An 18,348-nucleotide genomic window follows, 5' to 3' on the forward strand; every position below is an offset into this window, starting at 1 on the left:
CAGCACTGGACAAGACACTATTTCCAATCCTACTTACATGAACCAGAACTCTAACCTTCAATCAGCTCCTGGTGCAGCTGCTTACACACAGCAGATGGGGATGTCTGTGGATATGTCATCTTACCAGAACGCTACTTCCAACTTGCCGCAGTTGGCAGGCTTTCCGGTGGCAGTTCCAGCTCATTCAGTTGCACAGCAGCAAACAAATTACCATCAACAGCAGCCTCTCCTTTAAAATCAAACCAAGCATTTTCTTGAAAGCCTTCATAACTGTACTACTCAACCCTTGTGATTATAATCTGAAAATACTAAAAGAAGGAAAAAAAAATTTTCTCAACTGAAAAGACCCATGAATAAATAAAGCACAAAAACCTGTCTTTCTTTTTATGCTATAAAAAGTTCTTTTCAAGTTCCAGCTTGTTTGAAGTCAGACTTTTGATCAGAGGCCTCTTCAAGTTGCTTCCCGTTAGTTTTTTCTTACTTTCAAATCTCTCTACACAAATCTGGACAAACAAACAAATAGCCTTATGACACTAAACAACAAGAGATAGGAGTGTAGGAGTGTATAAGGAAAGCAGCATTTACCCCTAAATTGTCATGGTAATTGGGAAAGCACTGAAACCTTTAAGTACTTTCTGTCTGCTCTTTTTTTTCAGTTTCCCACATACCATTGTTTAAAAAGGCGAACATGTTTTTGTGCAAGCATTTAGCTTCCCTGCGTATTTCCTTTGTTTCCTTAAATTGCAGTTGTGTTTGCAGTACTGTCAGTTTTGCTCTCAGTGATGTGCTGAGTAATAATTAGCATAGAATTGTCTACGGAAGGAAGAGCACTTTGGGAGGAACAGAAATGTTTTCTGTTATTATTAGTGAAGACCATGTAAATGCAGGTGTGTGTTAAAGTGTTTAGCCAGTTCTCCAGTCATGCCAACAGTGGGTTGAGGGATGCCCCATGAAACATTTCCATTCCCTGGGAAAAAATAGAAAACATTTTTTCCTACAAGGGTCCTTAGCATTTAGAATTGTCACTTAACAACCTTTTCAAGTGGTTTTGGCCAGCATCTAATGAAGATATAAGGTCCATTTGGTTTTTTTTTTTTGGTTGGTCGGTTGGTTTTGTTTTTCTGCAGCATGGTGTGCAGAGACACTGCATTTCCTTTTTACAGACTGTGTGAATTTGAGCTACGAGACATTCCTAATAACTTGATGCAGTGTACACCAGGCGTGAATAATGTGTGTTTTTACTGATGTGTTGTTTTTTTAAAAGGTGATTTGAGTACCAATGGTATGCCAGACTGTTGACAATTTTGGCCATTGCTTTCAGAAGTAATCTTGAGCTTGTGGAATAATAACAGGCAGTGGATTTATAGGGAAGCCATCAAGACAGTTTTCCTGAAGCCTATGTTCTAGGTGAGTGTGAGGTGCTAATATATTCCACGTACTTTGGAAGTTAGGTAGTAAACCAATAGGGATTGTTTTCTTTCCTAAGAATTTGCACCACTACTGCATCATCTACCAACCTTTTAGATAGCACAAAATGTGAATACATATGCTTACAGATTCATGGTATTTCAACTGGGAGAAACAATGGATGTAAAGTTAAGTTTTTAAAAATTTAACTAGCAGGAATTCCCTGGCTCTCCAGTGGTTATGACTTGGCCCTGTTACCACTGGGGTCCATATTCAAACTAAGATGCAGCAAGCTGCAAAAATAAATAAACTTGCATGGAAGCAAGATTTCTATATTGTTTTTTAAAGAAAGCCCTTAATCTTTCTACTAAGAATCCATTTGAAGATAGTGCTCTGGAAATATTTGTCATTTCTGTATTTATAGAAATTCCATTATAAATATGTTCCTTTTTCAAAGAAACTATATTCTGGGAAAAAACAGTCTTCTATATACTACTTGGTCTACATTTAAAGGGAAAAACAAGCAGAATTTGAAAAACCCAATTTCTGTCATTGTTTTATTTCAGATATAAGTAACTGGAAAGAAACTTTTAACCTTTGATGTCTGTTTTCTGTTTTTTATCCAGTATTTCCCTTCCATGTGAATTCAGTTATATACTTGTAAGAAATTCTAAAATAGCACCTTACTTTTTTGGAAATGAATCTTCTATAAAGAAAACAAAACAGAAAAAACATTTTCAAAACCTCTTGATAATAATTAACATTTGCATAATATATGAAAAATCTTACATTTTCCTCCCAAACAATATTTAATAGTTATTTTAATGTTTGTGTAAATAATTTATGTATAATTGTGATCTGAGTTGTAAAAGCTTGATTCTGTGTAAGTCTTTGAATTACAATAAATACTGCACACCCACTAATTTGGGTTCTGCCATTTTTAAGTTCAACTAATGTAGTTTTGAAATGATATAACATGAAACATGTATATAGTGTATATTGGCATTTATCTGTGAAATTTTATATATCTGGAAGTTTCTTCTCCCTTTTAAATTAAAAATAATTTTATTTTTGCCATACTGTAGCGAATTTTGTGTTACAGGTTGTTGATAGTATAAAAATGTTATTAAATCTGTGTACTGAGATGATATTTTTGGTGTTAATAAGAAAAACAGGGTTATTTTTCTTTCTTTTTCATGATCTTATGGATGTGTTTAAGACCTGTTTATAATTAAATGTTTTCTGCCAAAAGAATTGTCTAACATCAGATTTCTACATTAGTTTCATACTTACTATTTTATATAAAAAATAAAAATAACTTCTACTTTTTCATATGGAAATCTTGGTACATTAGAAAGAATTCCTGACAATTTATAATACAATTTTCACGAATGTAGGAAAAATCTACCCTAGATCTTAAACTATATTAAGTGAGATATGTTCTTACACTTTGAAAAATACATGCTGTACCAACATTGTCTTGTAATTAGGTAACTTGTTTATAAAATTACTTAAACATTAAATAATTATAATACTTATCAATTAACAATTGATACCTGACTACATAACAGATATCACTGTATATTTTGAAGACAGTTACAAAGTTTCACCGTCCAAATTTTTTAAAATTTGATTTTAGATGTTAAAAATTATGGTTTAGGAATTTTAAAAGAAGGTTCTTAGTAAAAATTGTGCCGAGGCCCCTGACTTCTGGGAGAGGATTTATTGTCATTTTGATGAGAAAGCTGAAGTTATTTTTGTAAGTAATAAATTATAAATACTATAGCACCAATCTGTCATACTTTGTTTCTGTCAAAAGGCATTTTTCTTATTTACTTACATCAGTTTTAGTAAGTAGAGGACTCAGTTCTAGGGATTTGATTTAGTTTCTTTTGAAGATTAAAGATTTATTTTTTAAATAAAGTTCTCCACAGAAGATTGGTTCTAATCTTACCAAGCAAATTAAAATTTGCATTTTGAAAAAACCTTACTGTGTCAAAAAGAGAAATTAGGTTGCTTACATAGAGTAGTGGGATGAATGAAAGTGAAGTCGCTCAGTCGTGTCTGACTCTTTGTGAACCCGTGAATTGTAGCCTACCAGGCTCCTCCATCCGTGGGATTTTCCAGGCAAGAATACTGGAGTGGTTTGCCATTTCTTTCTCCAGGGGATCTTCCCAACCCAGGGATCGAACGTAGGTCTCCCACATTGTAGGCAGACGCTTTACTGTCTGATCCACCACAGAAATTCCCACATAGCTCAGTCGGTAAAGTATCTGCCTGCAATGTGGGAGACCTGGGTTCAGTTTCTGGGTCAGGAAGTTCCTTTTGGGATGAACAGTGTCCTCCCAAAATTCATGCTCCTCTAGAATGTCAGAATGTGAACTCAACTGGAAAAAATCAGCAGATATAATTAGTTAAGGATCTCAAGGTGAGATCACTCTGGATTTAGCATGGGCTCTAAATCCCATGACAGTGCCCTTATGAGAAGAGAAGACACAGACACAGCCAGCAAGTTATGAAGATGGAGGCAGAGATGGGAATTAATCTACCACAAGTCAAGGACTGCCTGGGGCCATCAGAACAGGAGGAAGCAAGGACAGATTCTTCCCTAAGAGACTTCAGAAGGAACATGGCCCTTGATTTCAAATTTCTAGCCTCTAAAACTCACAAGAAATCAATGCTTTAAGCCACTCTGAGGTACTTTGTTATGGCAGCACTAGGAAACAAATGAACTTGGATAAAAGTCTATGGTGAAATCTGAATACCGGGCATTCCAGACTTTTACAAGACTGGTTAAAATTGTCACAAGAGTTCTGAGACAAGTAAGTCCAGCTGCTAGACTTTTATTATCTTTTTCAAACTATAATGAAATTGTATGGATAAATGAAGCTACTGCTACTGCTAAGTCGCTTCAGTTGTGTCCGACTCTGTGCGACCCCATAGACGGCAGCCACCAGGCTCCCCTGTGTCTGGGATTCTCCAGGCAAGAACACTGGAGTGGGTTGCCATTTCCTTCTCCAATGCATGAAAGTGAAAAGTGAAAGTAAAGTCCCTCAGTCATGTCCGACTCTTAGCACCCCCATGGACTGCAGCCTACCAGGCTCCTCTGTCCATGGGATTTTCCAGGCAAAAGTACTGGAGTGGGGTGCCATCGCTTTCTCTGAAATGAAGCTAAGACCCCTGATAATCCCATTTTTAGTGATTAAAAAAATCTGCATTTCAATAATTGATTTCTTTCTGCCAGAGCTTATGCAATTACTATTCGCTCTTCTAGTGGGTATTGAACAAAAGGAGAAATGTTCAAAGCAAGCAGAGGGACAGAAGAAGAAACCAGAAAACTGGGTATTCTCCAGAAAGGCTACTGAAGAATGGAATTATGTTTTTATTTTATACCATAAAATAAAGGAAAAGACTTTCCAATACTTTTACAGCAGGTCAACGACCTCTACTAATTATATGTAGTCTAGGGAGCCATCTTTAAAAAAAATGAAGTGAAATCATGTAACATAAAATTAGCCATTTTGAAATGAACAGTGGCATTTTAGTACCATTTACCATCTCCCCAAATTAGTCTTTTTGTTGTCTTGTTTTTCCACTTAGCATGAAGTTGTTGAGGTACATTTCCACATATAACGTAGTAAATGAGGTTCATATACCACAGGTTGATTTATCCATTCATCTGTTGATGGGTACTTGGGCTGTTTCTACCTCTTTGCTCTTGTGAATAGTGCTGCTATGAATGTGTGTGTACATATTATTTGAATACCAATTTCCAGTTCTTTTGTATCTATATATTAGGGTGTAACTACTGGGTCATATGTAATTTTATATTTCATATTCTCAGGAACTGTCAAACTTTCATGCTGCCACCAACAATGCTTGAGGGTTCTGATTTCTCTACATTCTCACCAATGCTTATTTCCTATTTTAAAAAATTGTAGTCATTCTGATGGATGTGAAGTGGTGCCTCATTGTGGTTTCTATTTGTGTTTCCCTAATAGGTATTGAGCATCTTTTCATGTGCTTGGCCACTGTGTATCTTTTTTGGAAAAATATCTGTGAGCCTTCTGCTCATTTTTTAAATTGGATTGTTTGTCATTGAGTTGTAAGAGTGCTTGATATATTAGGGATACTAGACACATGGATCTAGTTTCTTCCATTCTGTAGGTTGTCTTTTTATTTTCTTGATGATGTTCTTTGATGCATGAAGGTTTTTAATTTTGATGGAGTCCATTTATTTACAATTTCTTTTGTTGCTTGTGCTTTTGATGTCATATCTAAGAGTTCATTACTGAATCCAAGGTCATGAAGATTTTCTCCTGTTCTCAGAGTTTTATGGTTTTAGCTCTTGAAAGTAGGTCATTGATCCATTTTGATTTAATTTTTGTGCATAGTGTGAGGTAGGACTCCAACTTCTTTCTTTTGCATATGGGCATCCAGTTGTCCCAACACCATTTGTTGAAGAGACGGTTCTTTCACCACCTACTTTTTGACACTGCTATAGCATACGCTAATGGTAGTCAGTTCTAGAACCTAAGTCCTCTAGCTGCAGTGCATCAACTGCATAGCTGTATAGTTTGCAGTTCTAAAAGGTGATGGCCTTGTCCTCATCTGGTGACTTCTGTCACATACCTAAAAGGGGAGTCAGTGCTAGCTTGTCAGGATATCATTCCTGGTGGTCAACAGATTAGCCCATGAACAGACAGATATGTTGGGTGACAATGTAGAGATTTGCCTTTAGCTATCATGTAAGTTTTTTTCCTTCCAAGTAACTTCAGACAAGCGTTGTGAAAAGTACATTGTCTAAATTTAAAAAATGGGACCTAGAACCCAAGACAAAAGTAAGTTTTAGCATTTCTTTCCTAGGAAACCGTTCCCCAGAGATTTTCACCTACATGTCTGGTCAGTACTGTGTCAAGAGGCTACCCTTAACAGCAAGTGAGTCTGGGAAAGTGAGTATTTTGCTTTCAGCCTCTATATAGAGAAGCCAGGGGAGGAGATGATTGGGAATAAATGTAGGAGTGAGCCATTCTATAGTACCTGACACAGAGACAGACCTGTGCACATATGTTTACAACCTGGTATTACTATTTGCCTGGTAAATAGACTCGGATCACTCTGTTCCTGCCCAATGACAGCTTATTTGCTGTCAAATAAGCTCTTGTTAAGATTCTCTAAGTATACCATAGTTTTTAGTCAATAAAGGCTAGAATTAGCATAGTTACCGGAGAAGGCGATGGCACTCCACTCCAGTACTCTTGCGTGGAAAATCCCGTGGACTGAGGAGCCTGGTAGGCTGCAGTCCATGGGGTCGCTGAGAGTCGGACACGACTGAAGTGACTTAGCAGCAGCAGCAGCAGCAGCAGTATAGTTACATCTGACTTGATCATTAAAACTGGGACTTTTTTTTAACCTCAGGAGAGACCAAGAAGGTCCTGGAAGTCTATAGAGATGGGGATTAAAGTTTTAAGTTGCTCCTGTCATTTCTATTTTGAAACAGATGAAGAAATTAAAGGTTTATTAACATTCATTAACTAATTCATATAATAACATAGGTACTACATGCTGCGGATGCTAAGAACTGAATTTCCAAGGTTGCGTTGTGCTTGTGGCTTTGCCGTGCACTAACTGGTTGTATAACATCAGATGTTGCACTTGCACTATGAAAAACTTCTCGTATACATTGTCATTGAATTCGCATAACACTTGTTAGGTAGGCAAAGAGGTGACATAATCCTCACAAGGTCACACAGTTACGTGGCCAAAGTTGCGATTATGACCTGGTCTGTCTGAGGCCCATGCCTGTGCCTTTTCCCACTACACTGGTGTGACGGTTACCTAGGAATGATTTGTATATTCAGGCTGTTAGCTAGTATCTTATAACAGCTTCCTTTCCCACAAGTCACTGAGACAGGTCCCAGAGGGCTCACATGGGGTAAAATGCCTTCAGATGTGAGTGTGCTCATGTAAGGAACAGCATGCAAGTGGCTGGATCTGTTTAACATGTATATTCTGGTACAGTTAGCTCAGTCACACGGGGGATGATGAGACCAGATCTTGATGCAAATAGCCTGGCTCTGAGATCCTGACAGTGCTCTGTGTTTTCTGAATAGAAAAGAGTGAAATTCAAGGAATTGCTCTGAGGAAGACAGCAGGTGACAGCTAATTGAGATTGATTTGAAGTAGGAGAACTAGTTCTGAGTTGAAATCTGGGGCCCAGCATCCACATATACAGGTTAGTTTCTCCAAGGACCAAAGCTGCTGAGAAAAAATCATCCAACCTGAGCTTGGAGTCCTGTCACATACTCAGTGAGGGACCAACTTAGGAGTCATGTACTAGTTACGGTCTTTATGACCTCACCCTTGGCAGCCCTTCTAACATCTTCCACTTTCTCATATACATGCTAGATTTCTACATTAGCTCAAAATTCCTCAGGTGCTAATACTGCTTTGCGTGTGTGTGTGTGTGTGTGTGTGTGTGTGTGTGTGTGTGTGTGTGCCTGCCTGTGTTTGGCCCTGTTGTTTTTCTCTGCCTGAAACGCTTTTGATCACCTAATAAATTGTCTTTGTGTCAGCCCAAATTCTTATTCTGATTCTGGCTCCTAGACCCTGCTGCACGTCTGCGGGGAGCATCTTGTAACTCCGTAATAGTTGACACATTGCATTGGAATGATCTGTGTGTGATACGGATCTGTCTTTAGGTCAGATACTACAGCTTGACTCATTCAACATCCAATTTCCAACCATCTCATTAATATTCCTCCATATGGAAATCAGCAAACAAGGTAATAATGTTTGCCTTCCCAAATTCCTTTGGGAATCAGCCATGGGTGACCCAATGACATAGGCTTCAGTCAATGAAATATAGGTCAGAGTTCCTTGGGTGGGCTTTCTAAGATGAAAGACAATTTTAAAAGAAAGGGCTTTTGGCTCTTCCCCCTTCTGGCTTAGAAGGCAAATGCAATATCAAGAGATAAAGCAACCATATTGTGACCATGAGGAATAAAGTTATGAGGGCTCAGAAAAGTTTAAAGATGCCTGATTCTTTGTTTGCACCTTTGAGAGATACACCAGTTCTAAACTATCTTCCTCTGGAATTCTTGTGTTGGGGGAAAAAAAATCTGTCATTACCCCTATTTGTCTAGGTTTCTGTTGGTAGGGCTTTGCTATTTGTATCTGAAAATATTCTTACCTTCACTAGATCTACAAAATCTTTCAGAACTTGGAGTTCTGTTTTACTCAGTGGTGTATTCACAGGACCTAGCAGAGGCATATAAAATATTTTTGGAATGAAGAATAATTGATTTAGCAGAGAGCTGCATAGCACCTCACAGTGCCTGGCATTCAAAAAATATGCGTTTTCTTCATCTTTTTTTTACTCTTGTACTTGTTTATTGTAATCATTACACTTTAACATGTGTGAAATCAGGATGTATTTTATTTTCCAGTGGATGAGCATGTATATTGTAGGACTTAATTTTCTTCCCTTAAAGCTGTTCTACCAGTGATGTATCTTAAACTCCAAGTTATCTTAGAATCCAGGGACTATTCCATTTTAACTATCAAGAGACAAAAGGCCCTGTCATTGTCAATATGGTCAGTAGCTCTTGAAAAAATCGTAGTGTCTCCAGTGCTTAGCAAATAATACTCATGGATGCCTTCCAGGACAGCATGTTCATTTCTCTACTTTGAGCCCAGGGGTTGCAGCAGAGCAGAAGCCCAGTGAATATTTCCTTATGACTCATGGCAGGTGACAGTACATCACAGACCTTGCTACGGACTGGAGAAGGAGTGAGTGGTTCTGCAGAACAATAAACAAAGGAGTCACCTAGAAGATGGAAAGGTCATGGTTGGGATTTCCCTGGTGGTCGAATGGTTACGCATCCACCTTCCAATTCAGGGGAGGCGAATTCAACCCCTAGCCTGGGAACTAAGATCTCACGTGCTGTGAGGCAACTAAGCCCACGTGCTGCAACCACTGAGCCTGTGTGCCACAACTAGAGAGGAGTCTGCACTCCACAGCTAGAAAAGGCAAGGAGTGTGCGTGGGGCAACTAACACCTGACGCGGCCAAATATTTCTGAAAAGAAAGGTTACGGGGAATTTGAGCAGGTGGTATTAACAGGAGACGCAGCACGAGGATGTGGAGATTAAGGAAAAAGAAAATTCTACGTAATGGGCCTGACAATACTGGATATTCCACTTCCAAGTTATCCTTCAGGTTGAGGGTTGTATTGTTTGTAGGTTTTTGCTTTCCCCCTTTCCTGGAAGAGGCTTGTACGTATCTGCCCATGCTCTTGACTTCTGGATTAGTATGTTTCCATGCAGTGAAATGGTTGCATGTTGTGTATTAGCCAATGGGATGTAAGCAGGTGCAACAAATGCCCACATCTAAGCAGAAGCTTAAAGAGGCATCTCAAAATTCCTGTAGCCCTCTGGTTTCTACTCTTTTCAGAGCTAGTACATCTCAGATTGGGGCTGCTTCTTTAGCCTGGACCTGGGAATAGGAAGACAAGCAGAGACAAGCCATCTGCTGGACCAGAAACGTGGGATCCATGGTATTGTATTCCACTAAGATTTGGGTCTTCCCTGTTGGTCCAGTGGTTAGGAATCCGCCAGTCAATGCAGGAGACACACGTTCAATCCCTGGTCTGGGAGGATTCCACACACCTTTGGAGCAACTAAGCCCAGGCACCACAACTACTGAGCCTGCGGTCTAGAGCCAATGAGCCACAACTACTGAAACCCCTGCACCTAGAGCCCGAGCTCCACAACAAAGATCAGCCCCCACTCGCTGCAACTAGAGAAAGGCCACGCACAGCAACGAAGACCCAGCGCAGCTAAAGATGAATAGATAAATGTGTTACTAAAGCAAAGATGACAAATAGGACTGGTAAAAAAAAATAAAAAAATTAAATCAGCTAATAGTTAGCATCTCAATGACTTCCCTGGTGGCTCAGACGGTAAAAGTGTCTGCCTACAATGAGGGAGACCCAGGTTCTATGCCTGGGTCGGGAAGATCCCCTGGAGAAGGAAATGGCAACCCACTCCAGTACTCTTGCCTGGAAAATCCCATGGACAGAGAAGCATGGTAAGCTACAGTCCATGTGGTCGCAAAGGGTCCGACATGACTGAGCAACTTCACTACACTACACTACTAGCATCTCAATATAATTCCCCACTTTATCTTCCCAGGTGGCACAGTGGTAAAGAATCCACCTTCCAAGCAGGAAATGCAGAGACACGCAGGTTTGATCCCTGGATCAGGAAGCTCCCCTGGAGAAGGAAATGGCAACGCACTCCAGTATTCTTGCCTGGAAAATTCCATGGTCAGAAGAGCCAGGTGGGCTCCAGTCCATGAGATGGCAGAGAGTCGGACACAACTGAGCAACTGTGCACATACAAGATATGTGAGTCATCTTCACAGTAATTATACTTCAAACTTGAACCTAAAAATTTACTTCCATTACTATCTGCATCATTTGTACTCTTTAAAATTGTATCCAGAAAACAATATTTTCACTGGTTTTTATAGCATATAAGCTTTTTAGGGTTAAGAAAGTAGACTTTTTCCAATTTTTGAATCTATAACAATCTTGAATATCCTGAAGGTCCATGGCCTTATGTGACTTTGGAACAGATTTTCAAAGTTTGAACCAGAGTATTAGGGGAGAGGGGGAGGAGAAGAGGTAATTCTGGATAAATTTTTTAGAACAAGACAAAGTAGATCCTCCTGAGACAAAAACTCAGAAAATTTACAGTGGGATTGTCATGAGATAAAGGTGAAAGGTTAATTACACAAACCTATGAATGCAGTTGAGTACATGTGCTACTGTTATGATTTTTGTATACTCTGAGCTTAAAAATACAAATAATATTTTCCTAGATGCATGGACCCTAGACAAAATTTTTTGTGACTTTATTTTTAAATATGAAATTACTGCCATCTTATGATTCTGAGCTCTGTAAATCATGTCTTTTTTCAACAGTACTTCAGACAGAATTTTGACTGTAGGAAACACTTTTCAAAATGTATTTAAGTGACAGAATAAAGTTTTAAGAGTATTTGCAGCTGACAAACTGATTTAGCAGCATTCAACGTTTTAGGAAGGAAGACAGAATATCTGTCAGTTCAGTTCAGTTCAGTTCAGTCGCTCAGTCTTGTCTGACTCTTTGTGACCCCATAAATCGCAGCACACCAGGCCTCCCTGTCCATCACCAACTCCCGGAGTTCACTCAGACTCAGGTCCATCGAGTCAGTGATGCCATCCAGCCATCTCATCCTCTGTCGTCCCCTTCTCCTCCTGCCCCCAATCCCTCCCAGCATCAGAGTCTTTTCCAATGAGTCAACTCTTCGCAGTGGTCAATTGCTCTTGAGTAAGTCATTCTCTTGAGATCAGATTCCTAATTTGCTAAAAGTGGGGTTTGTTCTAAATGGTTACTAAGTTCCCTTCCAGCTATAAAATTTTAGACTTAAAAAAATTTTTTTAAATCTTGGGATTTAAATCTTTTCCAATGAGTCAACTCTTCGCAGTGGTCAATTGCTCTTGAGTAAGTCATTCTCTTGAGATCAGATTCCTAATTTGCTAAAAGTGGGGATTGTTCTAAACGGTTACTAAGTTCCCTTCCAGCTATAAAATTTTAGACTTAAAAAAATTTTTTTAAATCTTGGGATTGTTTTAGATTTACAGAAAAGTTGTGAAGATAATACAGAGAGTTCTAAATGTTGTTTCCCCTATTAAAAACATTTTACCTTACTGAAGTACATCGGTTACCACTAAAACCAGTACTGATACATTATTATTAACTTAAGTCCATACTTGATTCTGGCTTCCTTAGCTTTTGCCTCATGTCCTTTTTCTGTCCTAGGATCCCATCCAGGATACAACATGCCATTTAGTTATCACATCCCCTCAGGCTTCTTTTGGCTGTGACAGTTTCTTGGACTTTCCTTGGCAGTTTTGAGAAGTTCTAAGTCATGAGTTTTATAGAACCTCCCTCAATCGAGATTTGCACGGTGTCTTTCTCATGATTAGACAGGGGCTGTGGGTTTGAGAGAAGACCCTCTCTCAAACCTTTGCCCTCCTGTGATATCAAGGGTGTGTATCATCATCCTGGTCAGGTGATGCTGATCCTGAACACCTGGCTGAGGTGGTGCTGGTCGCCTTTCTCCACTGCTCCTGGCCAGGTTGCCCTCTTTGGAAGATCACTGCGCAGTGCACACGGAGGGAGTGGTAGCTATGGCGTTTCTAATAGATTATTTGGAATTCTTCCTCATGGGAGATTTGTCTCTTCTCTTCCGTTTATTTATTCAGTCATTTATTTTTATCACTATGAGCTCATAGATATTTATTTTCTACATTAGGATATATTCCAATACTACTTTATTTTATTGCTCAAATTGTTCCAACTTTGGCCATTGAGAGCTCTATCAGTTTGCTCCTGTGCTCCTTTGATGTATATACCCAGTCACTTTTTTTTTTTTTTTTTAGCACTTCTTTACTTTCTGACATGATAATGCTCCAGGCTTATCTTATATACTTCCTGCCCTGCTCCTGGAGTCAGCCGTTTCTTCAAGGTGCCCTCTTATTAGAGGACAGTATTAGAAACCAAGACCTGAATTCTAGATGCATTTGTTGCTACTGAGATGCAGTTATTTCTAGACCCTCAACTGAGGACAGGAAAACAAGTGTGTATATGCTAACCCATGCATATCTTTGCATATTTCTATATAGAACCATCTGAGTCTCACACTGAGCTACACTTGAGTTCACACCTGTGTCTCTGACCCTAATCCATTACCACACGGATCATCCTAGACATCTCCCCTTGCCCATCTGTATCCTTCCACTCCAACAGTAGAAAAACCTGGCTCCCAACACCTGCCATCCATTTACCTAATTATTCCATTCCAGTATGTATGTATAGGGACTTCAGAATTGTTAACCCATCCTCCTCAGGGAACAACTTTGTCAACTGCAGTGCAGTCCTGCTTCTGCACAGCTCCTTTTGCCTTAGTCTCATAGACCCCACTCATTTCAAACATTACTTAGACTAGCACCTTCCCCCTCTCCCATGTCCTTCATTGAAGTTGTTTCATGGTTTGCTATCATAATAATAATATTCTTTTGTCACATTCTGCCTCCCACCTTGGGAATGTCCAGAATTTCTAAATGATTTTTTTAATTTGCACACATTAAGGTTCACTCTTTGTGCTGTAAAGTTCTCTAGGTTTTGACACATGCTTAGAGTCAAATATCCAGCATTACAGTATCCTACAGAGTAGTTTCAGCATCCTAAAAAAATCCTGTGCTTCACCTGTTCAACCCTCCTCCTTTCTACTGATCTGTTTACTGTTATAGCTTGACTTTTTCTAAAATTGCATATAAATATAATAATTTGTGTGGGCTTCCCAGGTGGCACTAGTGGTAAAGAACCCACTTGCCAATGTAGAATATGGAAGAGACGCAGGTTCGATCCCTCGGTTGGGAAGATCCCCTGGAGGTGGGCATGGCAACCTACTCCAGTATTCTTTGCCTGGAGAATCCCATGGACAGAACAGCCTGGTGGACTATAGTCCCTAGGGGCGCAAAGAGTTGGACCTGACTAAAGCAACTTAGCACTCACATAATCATTTATGTAGTTACAAATGTAGCCTCAGATTGGCTTCTTTCATTAAACAAGATGCATTTAAGGTTTATCCATGTCTTTTAATGGCTTGTTAGATCATTTTTTATTAAAATCACCAAATAATATTCCATTGTACCATTGACTATATTTTAAAAGATACATTTGCCTATTGAAGGACATCTTGGTTGCTTCCAGCTTGGGGTAATTATGAATAAAACTGCTACCTACATTTGCATGCTGGTTTTTTGTGTGCACCTAAGGTTTCAAGTCAATTGTGTAAATACTTAGGACCACAACTGCTGGACTGTTGGTGTGTTTAACTTATTAACAAACTGACAAACTATCTTCCATAGTGGCTGTGCCATTTAGCATTCCCATCATCAACGAATAAGAATTCCTGTTGCTTCTAATCCTCGATAAAAAGTGCTATTGTCAATTAAAATTGTTTTTAAGCCTGATAGGTGTGTGTTGGTACTGTATTGTCATTTTAATTTGTATTTTCCTGTTGACAACTGATGTTGGGTATCTTTTCATATGCTTATTTGCTACTATATTTGGTAAAGTGTCCATTCAAATCTTTTGTCCATTTATTGAGTTGTTAGTTTTCTTATTGTTGAGTTTTGAGAGTTGTTTGTATATTTTGTTTACAGGTTCCTTATCGGATTTGTGTCTTGCAAATGTATTCTGCCAGAAACGTATTCTGTCATTTCATTCTCTTAACAGAGTCTTTCACAGAGCCTACAGTAGTTTTTAATTTTAATAAAGCCAAACATGTCAATTTTTACTTTCTTGGATACATTTTTGGTAGTAGTGTATCCAAAACCTCATCACCAAACCCAAAGTCATGTAGATCTTCTCCTATTTTTTCTCTTAGAAGTTTTAAAGGTTTGTACTTAGATCTATGATCTGTTTTGAGTTCACTTTTTATAAAGTCTGAAGATTTTTTCAAAGTAGAGGCTTTGAGATAGTTCACATACCACACCATTCATCTATTTAAAATGTACAGTTCAGGGACTTCCCGGGTGTTCCAGTGGTTAAGAATCTACCTGCCAGTGCACAGCACATGGGTTTGATCCCTGGTCTGGGAAGATCCCACATCGTGTGGAGCAGCGGAGCCCTGTACCCCACGACTGCTAAGCCAGTGCTCTAAAGCCCATGCTCCACAACAAGAGAAGCTACCGCAATGAGAAGCCCACGTACCACAACCAGAGAGCAGCCTCCTGCACTCACCACAACTGGAGAAAGCCTGAGTGCAGCAACGAAGACCCAGTGCAAAAATAAATAGGTAAAACATGAAAAAGTGTGCAATTCAGTGCTTTTTAGTATTTTTAGTAACATTTTCTTTGCCTCAAAAAGAAGCCCTGTAGATTTAACTATCACTTCAATATCCCCCCAACCTCCCCTGCCCTAAGCAACCACTAATCTGTTTTTAGTCTCTATAGATTTATTTATTTGGGATATTTCATGTAAACGGAACAATATAATATATGACCTTCTGTGACTTATTTCTTTCACTTAGCTTAATATTTTCAAGGCTCACCCATACTGTAGCATGTATCAATCCTTCGTTCCTTCTTACTGCTGAATAATATTCCATTGTATACAGATACCACAGTTTCTTTTGTTTATTCATCAGTTGGTGGACATTTGGGGTATTTCCACTTTTTTGGCTATTATGAATAATGCTTCTTTGAGCTTTCTTGTACAAGTTTTTGTACAAATATATGCTTTTGTTTATCTTGGGTATATACTCAGGAGTGGAATTGCTGGCTCATTTTATAACTTTATGTTTAAACACTTGAGTAGATGCCAGACTGGTTTTCAAAGGAGCTGCACCATTTTACATTCCCACCAGCAGTGGGAATTTCTGATTTCCAATTTCTCTATATCTTTGCCAATAATTATTATCTGAGGTTTATCTAGTGGATAGTATAGTGGTATTTCATGGTTTCAGTTTGCATTCTCCTGATGACTAAAAATATCAATCATTTTTTCATGAGCTTATTGGCCATTTGTATATCTTCTTTGGAGAAAGGTCTATTCAGATTCTTTTCCTATGTTAAAATAGGGTCATCTGTCTCTTTATTACTGAGCTGTAAGAATTTTATATATATATATATATTTATATATATATATATATACACACACATATATATGATACAAGTCCCTTATTAGATATATGATTTGCAAATATTTTCCTGCATTCTGTTGTCTTTTCACTTTCTTGATAGTGCCCTTTACACTTTCTTGACAGTACCACAAAATTTAAAAAGTTCAGACATTTTAAATTTTGAAGTTCAAATTTACTTTCTTTCTTTTGTTGTTCGTGCTCCTGTTGACATATCTAAAAATCCATTGCCAAATCCAAGATCGTGAAGATTTACCCTTATGTTTCCTTCTGATAGTTTTACACTTTTATTTAAGACCTCTTCATTTAGATCTTTGGTCCATTTTGAGTTAATTTTTGTATGTGGTGCAAAGTGGGGCCCAATTTCATTCTCTGAGTTCCAGTCCTGGGGGCAAGGACAATGGCATTCTCTGTGTGACATTTTCACTTTAGGAGCTGAGCGCTTGGTAGTGAGGGGCAGCAAGCCTGGGTCTCCTGGCTTCTCTCGAGGAGCAGTTGGGGCCTCAGTATTCTCTGTGGCACTGTGTCCCAGGCAGAGCCCCATCCCACAAGTGGGGGCTGGGCTAAAGAAAGGAGCCCCCACCTCTGCTGCATTTGGGGAACTTAGCCTCAGCAACAGGTGGCTGCTGCAGGATGATTAATGGCCTGTCCCTCCCAGGAAAATAACCCTCCAGCTGGAGCTGAAGGGAGAGGGAGCCCTGTATTCCCAGCTGCATCAGGTAGCCAGAGTTTCCCTCTTGCTGAATCAGATGAAGGTGGGGGTGGTGAGGGTGGGGAGAACAAGTCTTGGTTCAAATACCACAAGCTCACTTTTCTTATTGAGTTTTAGTAAATTTTCCTGAATGAATGTTTTTTCAGTGGCTGCATACCCTTCTCTGGACCATTTCCACAGATTAAAGAATTTTTTAGAAACTATTTTCACCAGTTTTGCTGAGGGGTAGGTAAAGAGAACTCTTCAATGTCATGCCACTGTAGATTCTTTTTTGATAACTCAAAGTCATAAGACTGTAGGCAGTAGAAAGCCAGAAAACTCAAATCCCAGTGCCCACATCATAATTCACTCTGTAAGTATTGATTAAGTATCAACTATGAAAATGGCTGAGAACTAAAAATAGATTGAGTTGACGGTAACTAAAGCAAGGGGTTCTGCATTGGCAGACATACCATTATCCACATACTTTATGGAATATCTATTAATATAACATGTGAGATATAAGAATGGAAGATAAAAAGCTAAAAATCTATTTTAGGAATTAGATTTTCACAAAAAGAGAACACGTAAACCAAGGCAGCCTGCACTAAGTGCCCAGAGAATAAATGCTCCAGTTTCTCAGGGCATGGTCAGGGAAGATTTCTGTGGAAGGAGAGTGTGGTGAACCAGGCTTGGAAGAAGGGTAGGATTCAGGTGGGTGGGATTGGGGGCAGGACACATTTCAGGCAGAGGTGCTGAAGAGGGATTGTGTTTGGTGTGTTTGAGCAATGAGTAGACTTTTCTGCTTGCTGTTCAGTGATCAAGTTGGAGAAAAGTGGTAGTGACCAAAGCAGGAGATTGGTTGTTGGACCAAGGAGTTTGGCCTCTGTCTTGTGGGCTGCTGAGAGCAATGAGCGCCGTCAACTACAAACTGACACTTGCCATCTACCTCTATAAGGGTTAAAGCATGTGCTCTGACCTTCAACAGCCTCTGAAAGGAGTTCAGGGTGGAGCGCAGAAATGAGGCATTCTGTGCTTGGGATGGGGTGGGGGAACTGGCAGGACAGATCTTCAGACAGGTATTTTGAGGATCTCATTTTATAGGTCCAATTCTTATGTCTCCTCATATCTAGAAAAGCACTAAAATCCTTCATGGTGATGATTGTTTCTCATCACTGGCAAAAAGCTTCATGAGACTTAGCAGAAACCTTCTGTACATGTGCTTAACTGTATGTATTTCCTCCTTTGCCAGAATCAGTGTATACTGACCTTCACCCCTGCCTCTTTGGAGCAGTCTCTCAGAAGTACTTGAGGCACCATTTCCCAGGCTGCAGTCCTCATTTTGCCCCAAATAAAACGGCACGTAACTCACATTGTACATTTTTTTTTAAGTCAACAGTGCTTTTTAGAAAAGAGTGAGTTGAGTAAACAGATTTTAGGAAAATGGTTTTGCCTGTAGTGTGTAGATAGAATGAAGTGTGTGGGTATGTGTG

At 39.2% G+C, this 18,348-nt stretch overlaps 1 protein-coding gene across 3 annotated transcripts in view; it reads left to right on the forward strand.

The window, feature by feature from the left end:
• The window catches only part of STAM2 (signal transducing adaptor molecule 2), a 61,690-nt gene extending 46,870 nt beyond the window's left edge, over positions 1-14,820 (forward strand). For 2 of the 3 annotated variants that reach the window (XR_011560714.1, XR_011560712.1), the window contains exons 14-15: positions 4-10,816; positions 14,687-14,820. Coding sequence is in view for 1 of the 3 variants with exons in the window: in XM_019972631.2 (XP_019828190.2) it covers positions 4-235 (232 nt within the window). In the remaining 2 variants the exon portion in view is untranslated. Of the gene's footprint in view, positions 1-3 lie in introns of all 3 variants that reach the window. The other variant, XM_019972631.2, reaches the window with a different exon arrangement.
• Positions 14,821-18,348: the final 3,528 nt, after the last annotated feature.

Source organism: Bos indicus, chromosome 2 (assembly GCF_029378745.1).
Source record: "Bos indicus isolate NIAB-ARS_2022 breed Sahiwal x Tharparkar chromosome 2, NIAB-ARS_B.indTharparkar_mat_pri_1.0, whole genome shotgun sequence".
Taxonomy (NCBI): Eukaryota; Metazoa; Chordata; class Mammalia; order Artiodactyla; family Bovidae; genus Bos; species Bos indicus.